We start from the raw sequence: 24,021 nt of genomic DNA, 5'->3' as shown, positions 1-24,021 counted from the left end.
ACCACTGAACCACCAGGAAGGTCCCCTCTCTACCTCCTTTAACCATCTCTCTTCTCCTCTGGAACCTGGCCTCTCTCACCAACGGAGTTCATACAGAATCTTGTGACTTGACTCTCAAGATCCACTGAGGACCCTGATGATTGCTCTGCTTTCCCTCCCTCTGTCCCCATGGGCACGTCAGCAAGAACGGAGACTGGCCTCGGCGGCCACCACGCTCAGCTGCCCCCTCGCCATGCCAGGTTTTCCCTCTTCCCATCTGCCGTGACATCCATGGCCTCCTCGTGTGTGATGGACATGCATCTGAGATAGCATTCTGTATATCCCAGGGCTCACAGCTAGGGTGGGGCAGGCAGAGATAAAGGAAACAAGTGATAGAAAATGAACCCTTCCTTGTGAAGTTTAGTTGTGGGGAGTGAGGCCACCAGTCACAAACAGTGATAGGTTTGCATGTGGATACACAGAAAGGAGGCTGGCGGGGACAAGGACTCCTTGATGGATGGGGAGACCTGGTGCCCCAGGCTCCTGAGGAGTCTGTTGTCAGTATTAATATTAAGCAGCCATGTTTCTTGAACAAGTCAGACATGATTGAAAAAATGGTATTTGGGAAGAAAAGTAATCTGGTAACAATTTGCAAGATGGAGTAGGTGCTTACCTGGAGCTGAATGGCCAACACAGAGTTTTGTCATCACAAATGTTGATCGTGATGACCTAGATTAGGATGCTGACTGTAGAACCAGGGAGAAAGTGTCAACTATGAGAGGTGTGACTAAAGGAGAAACCATCACCATGTGTGATGAGGGACATGAAAAGCTGGTAACTCCACGGTTGTGAGCCTTATGGGCTGGGAGAACAGTGGTGCTTGTCTCCACAACGGAATTGTTACATTCGTTAAATGATGAAGACCAAAGCCAAGGACCAACTCCGGTTTTGCCTTATTAAGTTATAGCAGCAACACTTGGCTGCCCTGTCCCCAGCTGCAGATGGGGATCTGGAGTGTTGGAAACAGGCTAAGCTCTTCCCTCACACCTGCATGGGTCATCATAGATGCTGAGCAGAACTAATTGTAACCTCGGAGAAATTCTCAACATTTCTGCCACCAGCCCAACTGTCTCCTGAGTGCAAGCCTCATCCCGGGAATCAAAGAATAAAATAGTAAAGCAGTTCTCTGGGTTTGAAGAAGCTGACTGCTGTTTATTCTTCTGAATCTGGTGGAGACCACTGTCTTCTTGGTTCTGGCTCAGTGAGGCCCAGAGACTCTGAGCTGGTGGGTGCTTGCAGCGCCTTCCCTGCAGCCTGGGAGTTTTGTGGGCAGTGTCCCAACAGGGAGTCCTCCAGCCTCCGCTCCAGTCTTCCTAGTGATGGGAGTTTACCACTGAATTACCAGATGATTATAACTCATTGTCCTTCTGTGTATTGAATCTACAACCTGTCTCCTTGAACTGTCCACCCTTTGCTCTTGGATTCTGGTTCTCTCCTGAGGTCCTGGTCTCTGCAGAGACCAGGCAGGATTGCTTCAGCATAGCTGGCCTGTGAGCTTCTAAAATTATGGGCTCTTTCACTAGTAAATTTACTGCCACCTCTATATTAGATGAGTTTCCTGGGTGGCTCAGTGGTAAAGAATCCTCCTGCCTATGCAGGAAACACATGTTCAATTCCTGGGTCGGGAAGATGCTCTGGAGAAGGAAATGGCAACTCAGTTCACTACTTTTACCTGGGAAATCCCATGGACAGAGAAGCCTGGCAGGCTACAGTCCATGGGGTCGTAAGAGTCGGACACGACTTAGTGGCTAAACTACCACACCACCAATATCAGATGAGGGTCAAGACAGGCTCTGGGGTCAGGACTGCCTGGATTTGAATCCTGGCCCCATTGCATACCTGCAGATGAATTATTTTAAAAATAAGGATAGTAGTTCCTCCTTGTTTGGTCGCTAAGTCATGTCCAACTCTTTGCGACCCCATAAACTACAGCTCGCCAGGCTTCCCTGTTCTTCACTATCTACTAGAGTTTGCTCAAACTCATGTCCATTGAGTGAATGATGCCATCCAACTATCTCAACCTCTGCCACCCTCTTCTCCTCCTGCCTTCAATCTTTCCCAGCATCAGGGTCTTTTCCAGTGAGTCAGCTCTTCACATCAGGTGGCCAAAGTATTGGAGCTTCAGCTTCAACATCAGTCCTTTTAGTGAATATTCAGGGTTGATTTCTTTTATAATAGTTCCTACCTCCTAGCATTGATTTGAGGATCAAGTGAGCTAAGACATGCTGGCACATAGTGGGTACTCAAACTACTGTTTGCTGTTGTTAGTAGCATGAGAGTGCATGAAGTTGTTATCAGAAGAACTCCAAAAAACTAAAAAACAGCTGCTTCAGATCTAAACTCAGGAAGTCAAGACAGTGATGATGTATTCAAGAGAGAGTAAAGTGACCGGAAGGGAACACCACGGGGGCCTTGCGGGGAGATGTTCTGGTTCCTGATCTGGATCCTGGATATACATGTGCGGTCAGTATGGGAAGATTCACCAAGCTGTGCATTTGTGCAAAACACACTTCATATCACAAGAACAGTCATTTTTAGAAAAAGAGAAAAAAGAAAAGGCAATGCTGCTGCTAAGTCACTTCAGTCGTGTCTGACTCTGTGCGACCCCATAGACGGCAGCCCTTAACAGATAACTGACAAGATAACCTTTTCGTGTGTGTGAAATGGGGATGACCACAGTAATGTCTGCCATTAATGTTCTCTTTTCCTAGTACTCACGACCTGGGAGCACCCAGAATTGCCCTGGGTCACTGAGGGAATGGCAGTGCACAGGCAGCTGATGGGTTCTGATGTGTTTCTTTATCGTGTCCACCTTTCCTAGGGTACTTCTGCGAGTCCGGATGCTGTACTACCTAAAAGCTGAAATACTGGGAGAAGCAGCTGATAAAGCATTTGAAGGAACTCCAGCCAGGTAAAATAGGTCATCCTTAATGCCCAGTGTGAAGGAATTGCTGTAAAGTACCTGTTGATGGAAACGGACAAACCTGCCTGTGTTTCATGAGGCCCGTGTTCGCTCCCTCCCAGGGCTAGTCCCTAGTAAAGCAGGCTAGAAGAGTGAGGAGGATTCAGCCAGGTCATCTGTGAGTGAAATAAAAGAAAAAGCGGTTGTTTAAAACGTAGCTCGTGGGCCTCTCTCATCTTCTGAGCTGCCCCACCCTCTGTCTTGAAGAGTCTCCCTGAGTAAACCTTCTTTCTTTAAAAAACAAAAAAACAAAAACAAAAATAACACGGTTCTTGGTGAGGTTCTTAATTGTTTTTCCCCCCTCCGGTAGTGTTGTAAAATTGCTTTTAAAGCAGTCATTTCTCTGCTTTAATCATCATTCATGGATGGATACAAGTGACGTTGATGTTTGATGTAGCAGATGTAGACTGAAAGCTTTACACACTCGGCCTCGGTCCTCTTCCACCTTTGAATGGTTCTCCTTTGTTTACTAGGTAATAACACTTAGTCATGTTACTGAGGCTTTGTCACCTGTGCCTTAGTTTTGTAAGCTAGGGTTTCCGAAGCTATAGAATCCTGGAGTATCCCAAGATTTGGGGGAAGAGACTGCCGAGCCCCAGGCTACCACTTGATCAGGCTGTCAGATAATCACAGTGAGTGAGTGGGATCCCCAGGCGCCTCCCTCGCCATCCCTTCCCCCAGACCTGCAGTTGGCTCTGGCCCCAGACAGTGCTAGTCTTCCCCGAGGACCGCAAGTGTTGGCGTTTGAACTTTGCTTTGAGATTCCCCAGGGCAGTGGTTCATTCCCTCTCTTTCTTCCCATTGGGCAGTGCTCATGGCCTTAATGGTCACAGGAGCATGAAAGGAGGAGAGAGGTGAAGGGCAGTGACAGTCCTACCCTTGAGCATTCTGTAATCAGGAGCAGTCAGCTTGTTGACTGTTACCACTGGCTACGCATTTCATAGTTACCATGGGCATTTCTAGTGAGAATCGGGAGGTTGGGTGTTCTAATAAAAAGGTCCAACTTGTAAGTCATGTAAAGGCAGCAGAATTCAACCTGATTATTTATCTCCAGTGTTACCTGGCAGAAGTAATCTACCTGAGTTTACTTATTCCCCTGTCACCTGCTTTCTTAGACCTGCAGATGGAGGGAAGTGAGTAGACCGTGAAGAGACTAAGTCCGTTGCCCACCTCTTTCCCCCTTTCCTTTGCTTTCCACGGTCTTAGTTCTCACTGGTCCTATTCAGGTTAAATACCTTATGGTGGAGAAATTGTCATGAGGAATGAAACACTGCTCACCCCAAAAGAGTTGTTCAGCCATGGCACCACACAGGCAGAGCAGTGGGCCAGGTGGAGAGAGGTGGGGTCAGGGAGTCCCATCCCTGCAAGGAGAGCTGGGCCTGGCAAGGGGCAGGCAGCCCTGCATCCCAAGAACCTGATGGAAGAACCAGCTGGAGATGTTCCAGAGGTGGCGTTCCAGGCACCTGGGAGGTGGGAGGGAGGAGCCATCCAGGTGAATGCTCTCCCTCAAACCCCAACGCCTTCCAAGAGTGAGGACGGTGTTCAGACAATTGAAGCCAGTTAGCTAAGGGTCCATGTGAGCTCTCAGAATGCACACAGAAACTGAAGCGGAGCAATCCCTGCAGGTCTGCTCCGTGGGGTGAGCCACGTTCATCCCTTCAGCCAGAAGTTTGACCCAGCAGACTGTTAGCAGACCCTGGCCAGGAAGTTCCTCCTGCTGTGGCCCCTCTCCCCTGAAAGGCTCATTTCCTGCCCTGTGTGCAGCAGTGCAGACTAGCTCATTCAGGAATAGCGCTCACGATCTCTACGTGTCAGACCAGGATGCTTGGGCACTTTTCAGCTTTTGATCATGTATGAATTCACACACTTGGGGGGTTGTTCTGCCTTTACCTAATGGACATATTGATGGCTTTTAGCGTGGTTGTCAACTGAAGGTGCACATTAGAATCGCCTGACACATGTAGAGTCCCGGGCCCCACCGCAGACCAACTGGGAACATGTTCTCCACGAGGTGCTTTCAGATTCTGCATCATTCAGTTTGAGTTGAGCCTGGACATCAAATACACCTGCTGAAGTCACTCCCCATTTTAGCCAGGTGCAGGGCCCTGGTTAGGACCGCTGAGCCCCCTGCTCTCTGAATCCTCCCAGTTTTGTTCCTTCACCCTCTAAGCGTGCACCTAGGGATGTGGCTTAGCCCCGGGGCTCCAACCAGGAGCTCCTGTGTTGTATCTGTCCGTGTGGAAGGCACTCTGAGTTCACGCCCTTCCTTCCACAGGGAGCTGGACGTGCCCCTGCCTGACATCGACTACGTGGAGATCCCGGTGGACTGGTGGGACGCTGAGGCCGACAAGTCCCTCCTGATTGGTGTGTTCAAACACGGTGTGTATTTCAGTGCATGCTTTCTCTTTCCTGAAAAATCCCACAGGCCTGTCACGTGTCTCTCTGAGAAAGTAGAGCCTCCCCTCTGTCCTCTGAGGAGTTTGCCCGGATGAGTGTATGAGTCATGCAAATACAGCAAATGTGAGTATCAGCAAGGCCCTAGAAAGGATGGTGTGTTTTCCTCACTAGTGTGGCTGCCCTGCTCTCGTTCACTCACAGACCCAGCATCCGGCGTGGTGTCACACGGTAAGCCCTAGGATTTCTGGAGTGAAGCAATAAATAAATGGGGAAAATATTAGGTTTTACCATTTCACATGTATCCAGAATTCTAAGGTCATTTCAGCTGATCTACTTAACTCCTAGTACATATCTTTGGTATAAAAATTTTAAGAATAGAAAATAGCATATCCTTTTTTTTTTTTTTAAATACAGTTACCTAGAGACCAAAGGGGATTGAGAGAGGTTTTTTAATAGCTTGGGGAAAATGACATAAATGGTGTTTTCTTCATCTCTGATCCTGTTCTAAGTACCTGCCCTTGCTTTCAGCCGACTGTTAAAATGAATAAAGCAAGTCCCAGAAAATATTCATTGTAATGTACCTGATACACACCTTCCCTGCCAGGTGAACAAGTCGACATTTTGAGCTGGAGAGCAGGGCTTAAACGTGGGAAGAGGTAGATGTCCCTGGCCTTCACTGCCAGCTCTGCCACTTATAAATGTGTGACCTCGGGCAAGTCAGAAACTTCTCTGACCTATTTCCTCACTTGGACACCAGGCAGAGGACAAGACAGCCCACCTGGAGGGTTGTAGGAAGATTAACTGAGACGGGCCATGTGGGTGGCCTGAGCGGTGCTTTGCACATAACAGGTGCTGGGTGCCGTCCACCGTCACTGACTCGCCTGCCTTTGGAAGGTTCACTGTCTTTCTCACACGTGCCCTATCGGTAGAATTCTTCAACATTTGCAGGCCAACCTGCAATATTTACATAACAATGATGCATATACCTGTTTTAATGAGGAATCCCTTCAAAACATAGATTCTGGTGTTTGCAGGCTTTGGGAGGCCTGGTGGTGGTAGTGTCAGGATCGTCAGCCATACTTTCCTGGTGAATTAATACCTCCTGTCATTGTGTAATGACCCTCTGTATCCCACATTGTGCTTTTGGCTTTAAAGACTTTGTACGTGATGAGCTTAGCAGACATACTGTGAAGATGGGGAATACCTAGCCTCTGTGCCCAGTGCTGGGGGACTGGTGTTAAGCCACAGGTGGTGCTGACCGGCTCACTCTTGGATGGGACCAGACCCGTGTAGTTGGACAGGGATGTTGGAAGCAAACGTAGGCTGGGCTGGACAGAGGCCTGTAGTTGGCTCCATGGACCCATCCTCTGGTGTCTTGCAGAGTCCAGATCAGATTGCACTCCTGGTGGGCTGCCGCCCAGCAGACAGTCCATGGGCCTCGGCTTACACCTGTCCTCACCCGGGTAACACCTCATCACCCCACGGAACAGCCCTCTCCACAGAATAATCCAGCCCACACAGTGTGTCTCACCAGGTGACAAACTCTCAGATACCGGGCGGCCGGTGGACATGTGACATTTTCAGAGAGCCACGTTGTCTGGTGTTCTGTTTTTCAAGGCTCTATCAGGAGCTCTCTCTGCCTCACCTCCATGCCCTGGAGATACAAGCATGAGCCGTAGGGCTGCAGCCATTTTCTTTCTTAAGAAACATGCAGCTGTTCATTGTCCGAGGTTTCGTGGCTCTTTTAGTCCACCCCAGACATAGTCTCCTACGACCCTGCTTAGATGAGAAGACTGAAGCCCCGGTTCCATCTCTGAGCCGACCACCGTGGAAGAATTGGCTGCATCTTTGTTGGGGCTTTCACTGACAGCAAGAAGGACTCTGCAGCAAATCTGTTCGGAACGATACTCTTGACAGCTCTTAACCGCAGGAAGACATGGATGCCGCCCTCTAGGGCAGCCTGGACTTATGAAATAGTCATCATGCTGTGGGTTTCAGTATCCCTGTTCACATTCTTACAGAGGAACTTTTAGACTAAGTGGACAGGAGCAGGCAGCCTGTTGTTCTACTGTTTATGTTGCTAGCACACAGCTCCTACTGCTCTTCAGTAGTCAGGGTTTTCTAGGGAACTGGATCAATCACTCTTTCCCACCTCCAGCTCCAAAGCTGATTGAGAAAGAGAAGTGGAGAACCTGTCCAAACTTCATACCTACTTATGCACGACAAGAAGTCTGCAGAGGAGGAACCTACCTGGGTAGTAGGCGCCTCTTTTCCTGGGGAGTGGCAGGTGGAGATGGTGGCAGGCACATCCTCAAAATAGTAGGAGAGTCACGGACATTCCTGTCTTGATGTGAGCTGAGGCAGAACGGGGAGAGCGTGAGAATGGTTCTTCCTACAGTGACTGTTGGAAGGGGATCCGGGCCAAACTGACACATCCAGGCAGTTGTTATTTGAGTTTATACAGTGTCAAGCACTGTGTGAGGAACTGAATATATAATGCCAAAGCAGATACAGATTCTGTCCCTGGGAAGCCCTCAATCTCACAAGAGAGACTTAAAGTTATCACACTATCGCCCTGAGGAATGAATGAATAAAGAAGAACATTAGGGACCCATTTCTCCCACCATATGCCTCGGGCAGGCAGCACCTGTCGTGGAGAAGGCAGAAGAGTCACTTTGGATTAAAAGATGAAGTACCTGAAACCCCTTAGAGAAAAAGTGCCAGGTGCTGCCTCCATGTGAAGGCTAGACCAGCATCAGCAGTGACACCAGAACAGAAACCAGTCTAGCAGGGGAATACCTAGCAGAGTAAAATCGTTTGTTTGATCAAGACAGTTCTCGTTTTCAGCGCAGCATCTACCCTCATTGGAGATGGGCTCTCTGCACCACTACAGAACTAGAAATGGACTTTGTTAGGAGCAGCAAGAAAAGGATTTTGAGGACCATAAAGGAGTTCCCCCCAAATAGTTTGATGTGACAATAGCTATGACCAAATATCCGGTCTCATTATAGGATTACATTAGAGTCAATAAAATAGCATTCTCACACATGGTGTTATCACATTAAAAGTGACATTGTTCCGTTGTTTTGCCTTCCTTCTGGGGTCTCTCTTTCTGGGTCAGAACTCCTCCATCTGTTTTTGACTCTGGGGATACAGTGAGAGGCGGTTCCAAAGCCCTGGTCAGTGGGTTAGGATTTTATACTGAGTCTGAACACAGAGGCAACGAGTCCATTTTAATCCAGTCAGCAATCCCAGTTGTCCTCTTTATGTTTCATCCTTTGTATCATCACTTTGCTCAGTTTTCTTTTCTAACACATGGGATAAATTTGGACCATAAGAAAATTTCAGCCCATTCAGGTGGTGGTAGTGGTAAAGAACCTGCCTGCCAATGCAGGTTAGACATAAGAGGCGAGGGTTTGATCCCTGGGTTGAGAAGATCTCCTGGAGGAGGGCATGGCAACCGATTCCAGTATTCTTGCCAGGAGAATCCCATGGACAGCAGAGCCTAGCAGACTGCAGTCCATGGGGTTGCACAGTCAGAGATGACTGAAGTGACTTAACAAGCATGCATGCAGGCAGGAGATGACAAGATAACAGGGTGTCCAGAGTAGGGGGCGGGGTGTTGCAGTGAGGGGAAGAAATTGTGAAACCAGCTTGCCTGATCCTCTTGCTTTCCAAAAGAAGCCAACAAGTGGGAATGGAATCTGTATCTTGTGTGTCTTCAAGGACACACGGTACACCTCAGCTTTCATTTTTTGGTCAAGCACTACACAAAGGAGTCCGTTTAAGCTCAAGGATCTTCCCCTGACGGGAAGTCTTACAGGATCCAATTATTCTTAAATAAGTATTTTTTCTTGGCTTGTTTTGTTTTTTACTTAATAAGGGAAACAAAATGTGTGTCTAGGGTGCAAGGCAGATTTAATGAGTTCTGACATGACCCCAGTCGTGACCTTGTGGTTTCTCGCCACCCCCGATCAGGTTACGAGAGGTACAACGCCATGCGAGCCGACCCAGCACTTTGCTTCCTGGAGAAAGTGGGCATGCCAGACGAGAAGTTGCTTTCTGCAGAGCAGGGTGTCACAGACGGGGCCTCAGACGTCCCCGAAAGGTGAGAATCTGCACAGACCAAACATGGTGTGACTGGTTGCACCACTAATCTCTGACCACAGGCACCCAGCACTCTCACAGTCTCTTCCTCACAGCCTGGCGTCTCCCTTCAGCCTGAACCGCCTTCCAGAATTGCTTCAGTTACATCCTACAGCACCTCGGGCCTTTCTCTTGAACTCTGAACGCTCTGATCCAAATACCCATTTCTGTCCTTCCTGGGTTCCCCAAGCTGCCCACCATCCTGCCCTGTTCCTTAACCAGCCTCGTCTGGTCAGAGGATTCTCAAGGAGGAGTTCAGGCCTCTCTTAACCTCTCATACTTGGCAGAAAGTTAAGAGGCACAGAGTTTAGACTTCCTGACCTTGAAATGCCTGAGATGAAATACCGGCGTTTTCTAAGGACTGCACGGTCCATGAATAGCCACTGCATGATGGCCATGGCATTCAGGTCCTGTCCATGGGTTGTGTGTAAAAAAGTATGGAGGCGTCCCCTTTGTCTGAGTTTTATTTACTTTTGGCATAACCCCAAGTGTATGAATTCATAGGAAAACTAAATAAACAGCCAAAGCTGTGGTTTTCATATGTGTGTGGGTATTTGAAAGACATAGTATAGAATCTCTTGGTTTGCATTTGGTGAGCTTTTGGCCTGATCTTCTCCCCCAAAGTTGTATTTCCTAGGGTCACAGACAAGGCTGGACTCAAGGGTACACAAGCCAGCCCCCCTAACTGTCTGCTAAGGCTGAGAAAAGGATGAAGTGCATTTTTCCATTCATGCTTAGCCCCTGACAAACACTCAAGCTAGCGATCATAACCTTCTCTGCCCCCAAAGATAATAAGGATCCATCCAGAGAAGTGTTAACAAATGTCCAGAGGACCAGTGGTGGTAATATTGGGTTCATGGGGTTGGGAGAAACACCCCCTGAGGGAGGTGCCCGAATGTGGCTGAAAGCTGGTTTCTCTGTGGGGAAGCTGTTTTTTCTCTGGTCAGGCAATGAAGGTAGGAGACCCCTTCTGCCTCCAGGACCTGAGCGATGAAGAGCAGAATATTTGAGACAGGAATCCTTCAAAGTTGATTTTTCCAGGGATCATGGAAAACAAATAGGCATCAGCAGTAGTTACGCTCACGAGAGAATACATCAGGCAGTGGATTTAGAGGCAAGCTGCCAGTGGTCCGTCAGGCAGTGTCCTTTCCTGGAAGGGACCGCTGCCGAACATGAGCGACTCTGCACCGAGACTCGCCCTACCATGGGAGCTAAGGTCGGCCCAAGAGGACTCTTGGTTTGTACGGCTGTCAGTGTCTAGAGTCTGTTCTTTTATCAAAGCCATGTATTGAGCTAATTCTTGATGGGCAGTAATTACCTTTTCAAAGATAGCATGATTGTTGAAAAGCAGGCCTCTGAACTGTCCTGAGTAGATCCTGAGGCTCCTGCTGAAGTCTCATTTGAGTGGAGGTCATTGCTTGTAGAAGTTATGACACTGGAAAAATCAAGATTCTGAGGCCTGTGGAGAAAGGTGTCTACTAGTACTCACTGTGGTCAGTGATTTAGGGGTGTTTTGTGACAGCATCCTGGTTGCAGAATAGCTTCTAGATGGTGTGTGATGCTTTTTACTCTTTTTATTTAATTTTTTTTTTTTTTAGAGGCCACACAGATAAAGAAGACAATACAGAAGACAAAGTAGACGGCCTCCAGAAACAAATGGTGAGTCAAATGTGAGAAATCCCTATCGAGGTGTATTGGTCTTTGATTGCATTGCTGCAGTTGCATTGCATTTTCCCCAACATTTTATTGTAAAAATTGTCAACTCATAAACTGCTTTGCAGTCTTACTTTAATGAAACTTTTGCTTTTGAGATAACTGTAGATTTTAGATAGAATCAGAAGATACAATGCAGGGTGATCCCATGTACCTTCTGTCCAGTTTCCCACCATGGGGATAATCTTTTCCAGCATCAGGGTCTTTGCATAATAAGGTAGCCAAAGTACTGGAGCTTCAGCTTCAATGTCAGTCCTTCCAGTGAATTTCCCTCTCAGGGTTACTTTAGCTATGCTCCATAATTTTTACCATTTACTGTAAGTGGTAAAATTTGTTGTACTGTGTTTTCATTTTCATTCAGTACAATGTATTTAAAAATTTTTTCCCTTGAGACTTTTCCCTGGGCCCATAGATGATCAGATGTGTGTTATTTAATTTCTAAGCATTTGGAGGTTTTCCTATAATCTTTCTGTTGTTTATTTTTAGTTTGGCTCCAAATGTAATTACAGATTTATGTATTTCTCCTTTCAGCTTCTGTCAGTTTCTCTCACGTGTTTTGCAGCTCTGTTGTCTGGGGCATGCACATTTAGGGTATGTCTTCTTGGTGGGTTGACTCTGTTGTCAATATAGAATGCCCCTCCTTGTCTGATAGTTTTTTTTTGGGGGGGGGGGTGCTCTGAAGTATACTTTATCTAATATTAAGATAGCTATTGCTGGTTTCCTTTGACTAATTTGCATGATAGTCATGCAATTTGAAGAGTCAACTAATTTGACTATTTGCATGATAGTCACTTTTTCCATCCTTTAGCTTTTAACCTGCCTATTTGAAATGAGTTTCCTGTAGACAGTGTTTAGTCAGGTTATATATTTTAAGGCACCTTGTTTTATAGTTGATATAGTCAGCCATTTACATGTAATGTTATTATTGATGCATTAAGGAATAAGTCTGACATTTTATTGTTTTCTCTGTATTTTGATTCTCTAGTTTCTTTCTCCTGCTTTCCTCTGGCTTACTGGAAAATTTTTTCTGATCCTTTTTTGACTTATCTATATTAGGTTTTTAAGCTTCTTAGTGGTTATTTTAGATATTTTACTGCATGTACATAATATATCACAGTCCACTGGTATCATTTTACCAGTTCAGGTGAAGTATAGAATCCTTACTGGAATTTATCCTTACTTCTAGTTTTTTCTCTTTATAATGGTCTTAAATATTTCTCCTACATACACTGAGAATAATGATAATGTAATTTTTGCTGCAACTATGAAATATAATTGAGAAAATTCAGAAGGATAAGGAACGTCTACTGTTTTTACCCATACATTGACTTACTGTGTTCTTTCTTCTTCCTGATGTTCCAAGATTTCTTCTTTCTATTGGGAGAAATTCCTTGAACCATTCTTTTAGGATAGGTCTGCTGGTGATGGTTCTCTTAGTTTTCCTTCATCTGGGGATATCTTGATATCCTCTTCATTCCTGAAGGATATTTTTACTGGATATAGGATTCTGGGTGGACAGTTTTCTTTCAGCTCTTGAAAATGTTGTCCCACCTCCTTCTGGCTTCCATGGTTTCTGAGGAGAAATCTTCTGTCACTTGAGTTGTTTTTCAATTAGGTAAGGTCTCTTTTCTCTTTTGCTGCTTTCAAGGCTTTTCTCCTTATCTTTAGTTCTCACAAGTTTAACTCTGAATTTTGTATATGTGGATTCTTTGAGTTTATCCAATTTGGTGTTTTTTCAGCTTCTCAAATCTGAAGATTTGCCAAATCCATGTCCTTTGCCAAATTTGGGAAGTTTTCAGTCATTATTTCTTGGAACCCTTTCTCCTTCCTTCCGGAACTCTGATGACATGCGTGTCAAGTCTTCTGTTACAGCTCCACTGGTCCCTGAGGCCCTGTTTTAATTGTCTTTAATCTCTTCCTCTCTGGTGGTCACACTGGGCACTTCGTATGTTTCCCTCTTTGAGCTTGCTGATTCTTTCCTTTCTCCTCCCTCTGCGGTTGAGCCTATCCATTGTGTTTTTGTTCGGTTTGGTTACATCATTGTATTTTTCAAATCTAGAATTTCCCTTTGGTTCTTCTTTAAAGCTTTGCTTCTTTGCTGAGATCTTCTGGAATGTGTTCAGAATTCCTCATTGATGACTGCTTTAAATTTTTATGTTAGGTAATTCTTAAGATCGCTGTCATTTCAGCATTAGCATCTGTTGGCTACCTTTCTTCAGTTTGAGATCTTCCTGGTTCTTGGTATGATAAGTGATTTTTGACTGAAACCTGGACATTTGGGGTATTATATTATGAGACTTGGGATCTTATTTAAAACTTCTGTTGTGACTGACTGCCTCTAACACCTCTATTGCAGAGGAAGGAGGCAGGGGGAGGAGTGGGCTAGTGCACAGCGTGTACCGCCTTTTGACTGCCTGGCTGTAGTAGAAGTTAATGTTCCTAGTCAGCCCCCAAGGAGACCTGAGGGGAGAATGGAAGTTCAGCTCTCCATGTGGTCTTTGCTGATACCATGGGTGGTTGGGGACCTCATTGCCAGCTGTCAGGGATGAAAATCCAAGCTCCCTACTGACTTTTTGACACCACCCAGCAGGGGAACCGGGTGCCCTGGTACAGCCTGGCGAAGGCAGAAGCCTAGAGTCCCCACCAGCCTTTGCTGGCGTGGATGTGGTAAGCCACTGTCTGCTCTTGTGTCGTTGGGCTGGAGTGTAGCACGTCTCATCTCAACACTGTGTCCAGTCCTAGCCTGCCCTTTTCCTTGTCCTGGGCTAGAGAAAGCAGGCTTTTTTTTGTCTGCACCCTTTTGTCATTTCCAGGTAGCCAGCTTCTTTACCTCCAAATCTAAGGCATATAAGGCAAAAAAGAAAACCCAAGGAACTCACTACTGTGTCATTCCACGGGTCCCAAAGTCCCTAGTTGGTCTACCTTCGCTTCACCTGTCAGTGCTTTCTTAGGTGTGTTTTATATATAGTGTCCAGGGGCTTTAGTTGTACTTAAAATGAGCAACAGGGAAATAATGCATCTTCCCAGAAGCAGAAATCTGTATTGCATGTTACAAATGAGCTTCTGGGACTTTGCAGAAGCAGACTGAAGCTTTCTTAGAGCCCTAGCACTGTTCGACCACGTTTTCTCTGGCTTTGAGTGGAGAAACTAAATCTGTTAGGATTTGTGGATTTTGGGTACCGGAGGTTACTATAACCTTGTCCTCAACTGACTCTTACCGCATAGTCTTTCTTCTCCTGATCACCAATCAAAAAATTTCAGTTCTCTTCTTTTAGTTCTAGTTGGAAGAATGGTATCTACTTTGGTTTCCATCAGTTCTGATTCCTATAACAGTAACAAAGACATCAGTTTCCCAAAGTAAAAAAAAAAAAAAATTTATTTTTTGAAGATGTGTTTCCGTATCTCCTCAAGATTTAAGAAGCAGAGGCTTGAAGCATATCACCCTCAAGCTTCAGACCATGGCCCTGGCAGAAGGAAGCTGGCTGTGATCTTGACAATTAGAATCTGAGCTCTGCCAGTCAGTTCCCTAGCTTATACTGTGATTTCTTTTGTCTGGAACGTGGGAAGTGTTTTCCCACAGTGGTGTTTAGTCACTACATCACGTCTGCCTCTTCTGAGCCTCCATAGACTGTAGCCCACCAGGCTTCTCTGTCCATGGGATTGTTGAGGCAAGAATAGCAAGTGGGTTGCCATTTTCTCCTCCAGGAGATCTTCCTGACCCAGGGATCGAACTCATGTCTCCTAAAAGTCTCTTGCATTTTAGGCGGTAACTCAAGTATCAAAGAGATGAAAATAGTACCTTAAATTCTTCTGAATAGTACTGTCTCCAAAATACTGTTCCAACTTGTATCAGTTGATCGTCACCTCAGCCGTGTAAAGTAAGAGCTTCAGGTGTTAACTGCTCTCATTTGAAAGCTGAGGAGATTCACCGCTGCCCCTCGCCCAGGAACGTAAAGGACTTTGCCAGATTCTCACAGATAGAAGAGTTCAGACTAGATAACTACATTAGACAGACTAGACAGTAGAATTCAGACTAGATGTTATGGCTTTTTTTCCCCCCGATCAAGTATTCTTTTCATAGTCAAAAGAGTTGCTGTTGTTGCTCAGTCACGTCCGACTCTTTGTGACCCCGTGGACTGCAGCACTCCAGGTTTCCCTGTTTTTCCCTGTCTCCCCGAGTTGGCTCAAACGTGTGTCCATTGATTCAGTGATGCCATCCAGCCATCTCATTTTCCGTCTCCCCCTTCTCCTCCTGCCCTCAGTCTTTCCCAGCCTCAGGGTCTTTTCCAGTGAGTCAGCTCTTCGCGCCAGGTGGCCAAAGTATTGGAGCATCAGTTTCAGCAACAGTTCTTCCAGTTGGTTCCGGGTTGATTTTTATTCTAGCTGCAGGTACGCACCCCTTCTCCTAGCAACAGCCAGTGTGAAGAGGCAGACCAGCTGCATTCCAGGCCCAGCTCTGAAGGCCACCCATAGTAAAGTTCATGTGTCTTAACTCCTGGGGCTTGTCCTCACTCTGCAGTGCTCCCTACAGCAGGTGCTCTCTGTAAAAGGAGGGTGATGTTATGTGCCAAGTGACCTAGGAAAAAACTTCTACAGGGAAACTTAATGCCTAACATGGTCAGATCCTACTGTAAGAGAAGTTTGGTGAGGATCTGAACAATGACTCTATTCTTAGCTGAGAGTTTGAGGGGGTCTCTGAACTCAAATAGTGATGTTTGACTGTAGCTGGAGTACTTCCAGGCTTACCAAGCACGTTTCCCTTTCAGTTGCATGTTACTCTTATCCCCATTCTAGACGGGGAGAAGATCAAATAGTTTTAATGAGCTGCAAGAAAAGTCATACTAGCCAAGAGCAATGTCTCTCCGCTCACGTCTTTTTCTAAATCCTGCAGTCTTTCCGTTGTAAAATCCTTGAATTTTCTGTTAATGACATTTGATGTGTATCTACTTTGTACATGAAATTTATGAAGGTCATAGGATGCTTGATTTTTCCACAGATGAAAACTGCTGTGGGGTCTTTTTAACTGCTTTTCTGCATCGTGTTACCTCTACACAGAGAGCGCCTGTGTTCTCTTCCTCGTAAACTCCTGTGTCCTTCAGTCTGAAGCTCAAAAGTTACCTCTTGGATGTCTTCCTCCTGCCTGATTTGGGTCTGGCAGGGGTGGTGACTCTTCCTGATTTTCCCACTGTGTTTAGGAGCACTTTCACACTGCATGTTGTTTTTGCTTAGTTGCTAAGTCGTGTCCAACTCTGCGATCCCGTGGACCATAGCCCGCCAGGCTCCTCTGTCCATAGGATTTCCCAGGCAAGAATACTAGAGTGGGTTGCCATATGCGTCTCCAGGGGATCTTCCTGACGCAGGGATCGAACCCGTGTCTCCTGCATTGACAGGCAGATTCCTTATGGCTGTGCTACCAGGGAAGAAGCCCTGTCACACTGCATGGCCAATATTTATTTATGTCTCTCATAACTGCCAGAACGTGAGCTCTAGAGGGATAAGGACTCCATCTTTTTGCACTGTTGGAATGCCTGAACCAAGCACAGTTCCTGACAAACAAATGTGGGAAGGCCACTTGTGGCCTCTGCATTGGCCCTGGGGTTTTGTGAGTGCTTAGAGGAAGTTCCCTGGGCCTGCAGGTCTGGGCTGCCACCACCCCTACCCACACCCCTACCCAGGCCAAAGAGGGGAGGCAGCCAGGCCTGGCGGAGCAGCCACAAGCACGGGGATCTACTGTTCTCGAATCTGGAAACAGCCCTGCACCCATGCGGAGCTAAGATGCTGTTAGAGAGTGACAATGCATTTGATTCAGCCGGGTGTGTCTCCACACACCCGAGGCCATACTTCACAGTGATTAGAGCTCCTCATCTGGGTTCAGGCCTTCCAGGTTTGAATTCCATCTTCACCACTTAATAACTGTTTATAGTATTTGATAAGATTATCAGCCTCCTATTCTGCAATTTCTGTCTGTCTAAAAAGGGTCATTTAGTCATTTTGAATGAATGAAACACACATATGAAGTACTCAGTATGATATCTTACCCACTTACTTACCTGGGTCTCCATAGACTTTAGTTGTTACTGCTGTTGTTTTCCACTGTGTCATGAAGCCGTCCTTAGAGGACACATTTTAGTTGAATGAAAGACATGCTGGGTGGTCCCCCAGCAGTTGGGTCCATGTGTGGGTTGCTCCTCAGTCCCAGCTGCCATGTGTCAGGCATTTGCCCTGTGCCAGCATTTAGTTAAACGGTTCACATCATCAACTTACCTGTGCCCCACAATCACCCTATAAAGTGCTATCATCTCTATTTTGCAAATGAAGAAATGAGCTTGACCACAATCACCCCATAAAGTACTATCGCCTCCATTTTGCAAACAAAGAAATAAGCTTGAGCGAGCTCGGAACAGCTTACCCAAAGTCAGAAAGCAGTAGACAATCAGATTCCAAACACAGGTGGGCTCAGGATGGAGAAACTGCAGTTTGGAACCAATCCATTTGCCTGCGCTTTGATGGTCTTACGGGGACCCTGTACTCTGAAATAATGGATTCACACTTCTTCCTAGATGAATATTTCTTTCAGGTTGATTCACAGAGGCAGAAACCAGGAAATGTTCATCCTCAGACTTCAGAGGCAGAACTTCACGTGTGCTTCCCTCAATCCCAGTAATAAACTGGTGATGTTGAATGTTACGGCGTCTTTTTCACTTTGGCTGCTGCTCATCCAGATCTTCTCCTTTCTGTCATTGCCAGAGAGGGGACCTACCATCAGGAGAGGGCAGGAGACAGAGAGGCACTTACCAATCCCAGAAGCTTTCCTGACTTGAGAGGGTTTGCCTGAGGCCAACAGAAAGCATTAGGGAGACTGGAAAGGAAGCCTGCATGTCGTGTATGTCTGCTACCTGCTGCCTGGAGCTACCCATGTGGATTTGGGGTGTGGTGGGGCTGACACCAGCCACCTGTATGGCATAAGGAACACCCGACTAGAACCTGGCTAGAACATGTCTCAGTCTAGAAGTGTCTATAATTACAACTTTCAGCATTCAGAGGGTCTTCATAGATTACTGTCAGTTCATTTCAGTCACTTAGTCGCGTCCAACTCTTTGCAACCCCATGAACCACAGCACACCAGGCCTCCCTGTCCATCACCAACTCCCGGAGTCCACCCAAACCCATGTCCATCAAGTCGGTGATGCCATCCAACCGTCTCATCATTTGTCATCCCCTTCTCCTCCTGCCCTCAATCTTTCCCAGCATCAGGGTCTTTTCCAGTGAGTCAGCTCTTTGCATCAGGTGGCCAAAGTACTGGAGTTTCAGCTTCAACATAAGTCCTTCCAATGAACACCCAGGACTGATCTCCTTTAGGATGGACTGGTTGGATCTCCTTGCAGTCCAAGGGACTCTCAAGAGGCTTCTCCAACACCACAGTTCAAAAGCATCAATTCTTTGGCGCTCAGCCTTCTTTATAGTCCAACTCTAATATCCATACATGACCACTGGAAAAACCATAGCCTTGACTAGACGGACCTTTGTTGGCAAAGTAATGTCTCTGCTTTTTTTTTTTTTTTTGTCTCTGCTTTTTAATATGCTGTCTAGCTTAGTCATAACTTTCCCTCCAAGGATCAAGCATCTTTTAATTTCATGGCTGCAGTTACCATCTGTGGTGATTTTGGAGCCCCAAAAAATAAAGTCTGACACTGTGTCCACTGTTTCCCCATCTATTTGCCATGAAGTGATGGGACCAGATGCCATGATCTTAGTTTTCTGAATGTTGAGCATTAAGCCAACTTTTTCACTTTTATCAAGAGGCTTTTTAGTTCTTCACTTTCTGCCATAAGGGTGGTGTCATCTGCGTATCTGAGGTTATTGATATTTCTCCCGGCAATCTTGATTCCAGCTTGTGCTTCCTCCAGCCCAGCGTTTCTCATGATGTACTCTGCATAGAAGTTAAATAAGCAGGGTGACAATATTCAGCCTTGACGTACTCCTTTTCCTATTTGGAACTAATCTGTTGTTCCATGTCCAGTTCTACCTGTTGCTTTCTGACCTGCATATAGGTTTCTCAAGAGGCAGGTCAGGTGGTCTGGTATTCCCATCTCTTTCAGAATTTTCCACAGTTTATTGTGATCCACACAGTCAAAGGCTTTGGCATAGTCAATAAAGCAGAAATAGATGTTTTTCTGGAACTCTTGCTTTTTCGATGATCCAGTGGATGTTGGCAATTCGGTCTCTGGTTCCTCTGCCTTTTCGAAAACCAGCTTGAACATCTGGAAGTTCACGGTTCACGTTTTGCTGAAGTCTGGCTTGGAGAGTTTTAAGCATTACTTTACTAGCGTATGAGATGAGTGCAGTTGTGCAGTAGTTTGAGCATTCTTTGGCATTGCCTTTCTTTGGGATTGAAATGAAAACTGACCTTTTCCAGTCCTGTGGCCACTGCTGAGTTTTCCAAATTTGCTGGCATATTGAGTGCAGCACTTTCACAGCATCATCTTGCAGGAGTTGAAATGGCTCAACTGGAATTCCATCTCCTCCACTAGCTTTGTTCGTAGTGATGCTTCCTAAGGCCCACTTGATTTCACATTCCAGGATGTCTGGCTTCAGGTGAGTGATCACACCATCGTGATTATCTGGGTCATGAAGATCTTTTTTGTACAGTTCTTCTGTGTATTCTTGCCATCTCTTCTTAATATCTTCTGCTTCTGTTAGGTCCCTACTATTTCTGTCCTTTATTGAGCCCATCTTGGCAAGAAATGTTCCCTTGGTATCTTTAATTTTCTTGAAGAGATCTCTAGTCTTTCCTATTCCGTTGTTTGCCTCTGTTTCTTTGCATTGCTTGCTGAGGAAGGCTTTCTTATCTCTCCTTGCTTAGATACTGTGAGGATACTCAAAAATGTTCTCAGTGGCAGCAGAAGATGTAAGGCGTGGCTGATTGGGTTTTGCTTATAACTCCTAAAACAGTGGGAAAGGCTGTGATGATACATTTAAGTGACACTTCAGAATGGTGCAGTCGATCAGCCTGAGGCTTCCTCCCTTCACTGATGTCATATGGCCAAAGGAGAGAGATTAAACTAGTGTTTTCCAGCCCTAAATATGTTTCACTCTCTGAATCACATTTTCAGCCGGGACTCTTTTTTTGGACAGCTCAGTGGTTGCAATGTAGGCCCTTCCCAGACTCCTGTGCTCAAAATCCAGCTCTGCCCTTCCGTATCCATGTGACCGTGGCAACTTACAGAACTTCCTAGAACTTGTTTTCTGCATCTGTAAAATGAGGATACTAATACTTTCTACCTGGGGAGGCAGTTCTGATGACTAAAGGAGAGAAGCCATGTAAAGGGTTTTGCACAGTGACACGTAGTTCTCGTTAACGTCAGCAATTATCGCTATGCCTGCTCCTCTGCCTTCTCAAGGTTTTCTCTTTCAGGTCCTTCCACAGTATTAAGGGCCCAGGAGAGAGATTTGGATTTTAAGTATCACCAGTTGTCGGTATCTGTCCATCCCTCCTGACCCAAGGTTACGGCTCTCCTGGGCTGTGGGTCCCAGTTTTCTGTAAAGGACCAGACAGTGAATATCTTAGGCCTAGGGCCAGAAGAGTCTTTGTCACATCTTCTCCTTTGCCTCTTTCTTCTCCTTTTCCTCCTTCCCCCTTCTTTCCTCCTCCTCCAATGTAAACCTTGTTCTTAGCTCGAGGGCCACACAGAAACCATCAACAGGCTGTGGATTGCCAAACCTTCTTCTGATCTGGCCCTGTGCTCCCTCATGGCCGCAGTCATGAATCCTGGGGTGATTCTCACCTATCAGTCAGGTCTTTAGATGCTCGTCAGAAGCACAGTACGTTGGGTGGGAAAAAATGGGTGAACCACATAAAGGAGATTAAGTGGCGCAAACTTCCGTTTATAAAATAATAAGTCGTGGGGGTGTGAATAGGGGGAACCTACCACATGGGGAACGTAGTCAGGAATATTGGAATAACTTTGTGTGGTGACAGATACACCCACGGTGAGGATCATTTCGTAATGTATGAAGATATCAAATCACTATGTTGTATACCTGAAACTAATATAATACTGGTAAGTCCACTTTACTTCAGTAAAAAAATAAATAAATTTTCGTGTTAAAAACGGAGTCTAGTTGAAAACTAGAGCTATCTCTTTGCCCTTCCCCAAACTCCCACGTGCCTTGTGTGTGAGGAGCCTTTGAAGTTCATTTCCTGAGACCAAGCACGCCTTTGGAAAGAAATCCATTAAAGCCAGCTTGACATATACTCTGACTTGGATAAGCTCTGTGCCTGTGATATCACTTGAGCTTCTGAGCCTCAGATCGTGATTTTAATTTTAAATTGCTGGAGTTTTGTGCCATCAGGTCTCCCGTCTGGAGCAGTCGTGTTTTAGGAAAATAGTGTCGATTGCTGTGAAGTACATGCAGCATAATGAACATGAGCGTGACACTTTCCCACAGCCCAAATCCAACGACACAGGCACATGCTTTACAAAATGACAGTATTAGATTGAGAGCGACGACGGTAAAGCAAATATTTAAGTTCACAATTAAAATAGTGCGTGTAAAACATAGTTGCCAGGGGGAGCATGCCAGTTTGTCATTCTTCAAGCTCATTCTCTCTACAGGCAGAATCATTCCACACAGCTCCAGGGGGAAAACAATACTTATTTTAAATAAACTGCTTTCTGGCTCTTTGAAGACTGTGCCTAAGTTAAGCTTTATTCATCAGGGACCATCTTGATCTTTGAGAAGTTCCCAGGCAGGAGGTGTGGCCTGTGCACCTTTACTCCTGTACAGGGACTGGGTGTCTGAGTCGCAGTTTTGCTGATGACTTGACTTCATTTATCCCTAGGAGAGTTCCAGTGATGGAGGTGATGGCCTTTTTGCTGAAAAGAAGGATGACACCCGGGCAGGTGAGACTGTGTCCTTCTGAAGGCAAAGAGAAATAAGATCTCCACTTGTAGTTATCCTGGAGTTCACACGTAATTTTTTTAAAATGCTGTTTTTTTAAGGAGGCTGTTTTTAAAAGCCAATAAAGTTGACCTTCACCAAACTCTGCTGGAGTCGCACATGGAGCTTTAATGTGACTCCAGCCAGGTTCCTCTGCCTGGCAGTGAAATGAAAGTCAGGATGATTCTGAGGATGAAAAGGAATCGTGGTTTCATTGATTTTTCTTTTTTTTTTTTTTTTCTCTCTTTTGAGAAAAGTTAGAAGTATTTGGTTTGTCCTTTTGATTATTTTTCTGAATCCAGACTTAATGGAGGCTTTGGTGCTTAGAAAGCCCAGCCACACAAAAACCCGTAGTTCTAGAGACGGCTTCAGTGGGTCCACCCACTCCGGTACCTTAGAGCAAGGCCCTTGAGTCCATTCTGCCCCCACAGACAGGCACACTTGTATCTCAGAGAGAACAGAGCCCACCACACCCAAAGCTGTTTCTGAAGCACTATTGCAGCCCTTCCAGCTGTGCCTGGCTCCCAAGCTGTTAGATATCAGCTATTTCCATTAAGTTACAAAGTTTGCTTTAATTTTCTTTAAACAAAGAGGAACAGCCACCACCAAAAAAACCCAGTCACCATAGCCTTAGTTCTGTCTATAAATACTAATATCCTCACTGATGTTTGAAGCCCAGGATGGCTCCGACCCAGACAAATCACCCTGGCCTGTTTCATCCGCACTCACTGCTCGTCTCCGACGCCTGGTCACCATTTACCAGCGCTGTAACCGCAAGGAGCTCTGCCGGCCTGAAGTCCTGGGACTAGGAAACCAGAGCTACTGGGTCCAGGAAGAGATGTTCCGGAGGTCCTCAGAGATGGAGCTCATCAACAAGGAAGCCCAAAAGAGGTAAAAGCCAGTGGTCAAGAGGGCATGCTGAGCTGCCCACTGGGTAAAGGTGACCAGGGAAACACTGATAGCTGGAGGGCAAATGTGTCTCATGTTCTCTTATGGAGTTAAGTTGTCTCTAGAGTCCATTAAATCCAACCCCAGTGGTGGTGTCATGCTGGCCCAGGAGTCCAGTGAGATCTAGGACACCCTCTCTTCACAATTCCCAGCCTTGCCTGAATAGGACCCCAGTCTCTGGGAATGTGATTTAAACATATCCATCAGGTCATATTCTTTTATCAGAAAAATGAATAGCGTGCATTGAAGTGGTCTTATTGTAGCCAGCAGTCTTTATCAAGCCTTTGAGAGCATTGACTACCATAAAATGCCAGCCCAGAAGGAAGGAAGGAAGTACTTGCCCATCTGAGAATTAAATTAAAAATGGCAGCCGAAGGTCAGCACAGACGGGGATGAGGCCACAAGAACGGATGAGTGAAGCTCACGTTCTTTGAGTCAGTTCAGTCCAGTCACTCAGTTGTGTCTGACTCTTTGCGACCCCATGGACTGCAGCACGCCAGGCTTCCCTGTCCATCACCCACTCCTGGAGTTTGCTCAAACACATGTCCATTGAGTCGGTGATGCCATCCAACCATCTCATCCTCTGTTGTCCATTTCTTCTCCTGCCTTCAGTCTTTCCCAGCATCAGAGTCTTTTCTAACGAGTTGGCTCTTCGCATCATGTGGACAATGTATTGAAGTTTCAGCTTCAGCATAAGTCCTTCCAATGAATATTCAGGACTGATTTCCTTTAGGATGCAGTCTTTATATCTCCATCCTTTTACTGTAACGTCCAATGAATGAATTGAAATACCACATAGTGAGTTCAATTACTTCTCTATACTCCTGGCTTTACGAAATTTGGTAATTCAGGGAGAAGAGTTCTCTCATCTGGCC

The 24,021-nt window shown here is 45.9% G+C and overlaps 1 protein-coding gene across 7 annotated transcripts in view; it reads left to right on the top strand.

The window, feature by feature from the left end:
- The window catches only part of CHD6 (chromodomain helicase DNA binding protein 6), a 201,469-nt gene that overhangs the window by 155,594 nt on the left and 21,854 nt on the right, over nt 1-24,021 (top strand). For all 7 annotated transcript variants that reach the window (XM_070801690.1, XM_070801688.1, XM_070801689.1 and 4 more), the window contains 6 exons: nt 2,861-2,950; nt 5,277-5,380; nt 9,377-9,506; nt 11,143-11,203; nt 22,101-22,161; nt 22,873-23,089. In XM_070801690.1, the coding sequence (XP_070657791.1) occupies nt 2,861-2,950; nt 5,277-5,380; nt 9,377-9,506; nt 11,143-11,203; nt 22,101-22,161; nt 22,873-23,089 (663 nt within the window). The remainder of the gene's footprint in view (nt 1-2,860; nt 2,951-5,276; nt 5,381-9,376; nt 9,507-11,142; nt 11,204-22,100; nt 22,162-22,872; nt 23,090-24,021) is intronic.

This window comes from Bos indicus, chromosome 13 (assembly GCF_029378745.1).
Source record: "Bos indicus isolate NIAB-ARS_2022 breed Sahiwal x Tharparkar chromosome 13, NIAB-ARS_B.indTharparkar_mat_pri_1.0, whole genome shotgun sequence".
NCBI classification, from domain to species: Eukaryota; Metazoa; Chordata; class Mammalia; order Artiodactyla; family Bovidae; genus Bos; species Bos indicus.
This window is presented reverse-complemented; position numbering and strand designations above follow the sequence as displayed.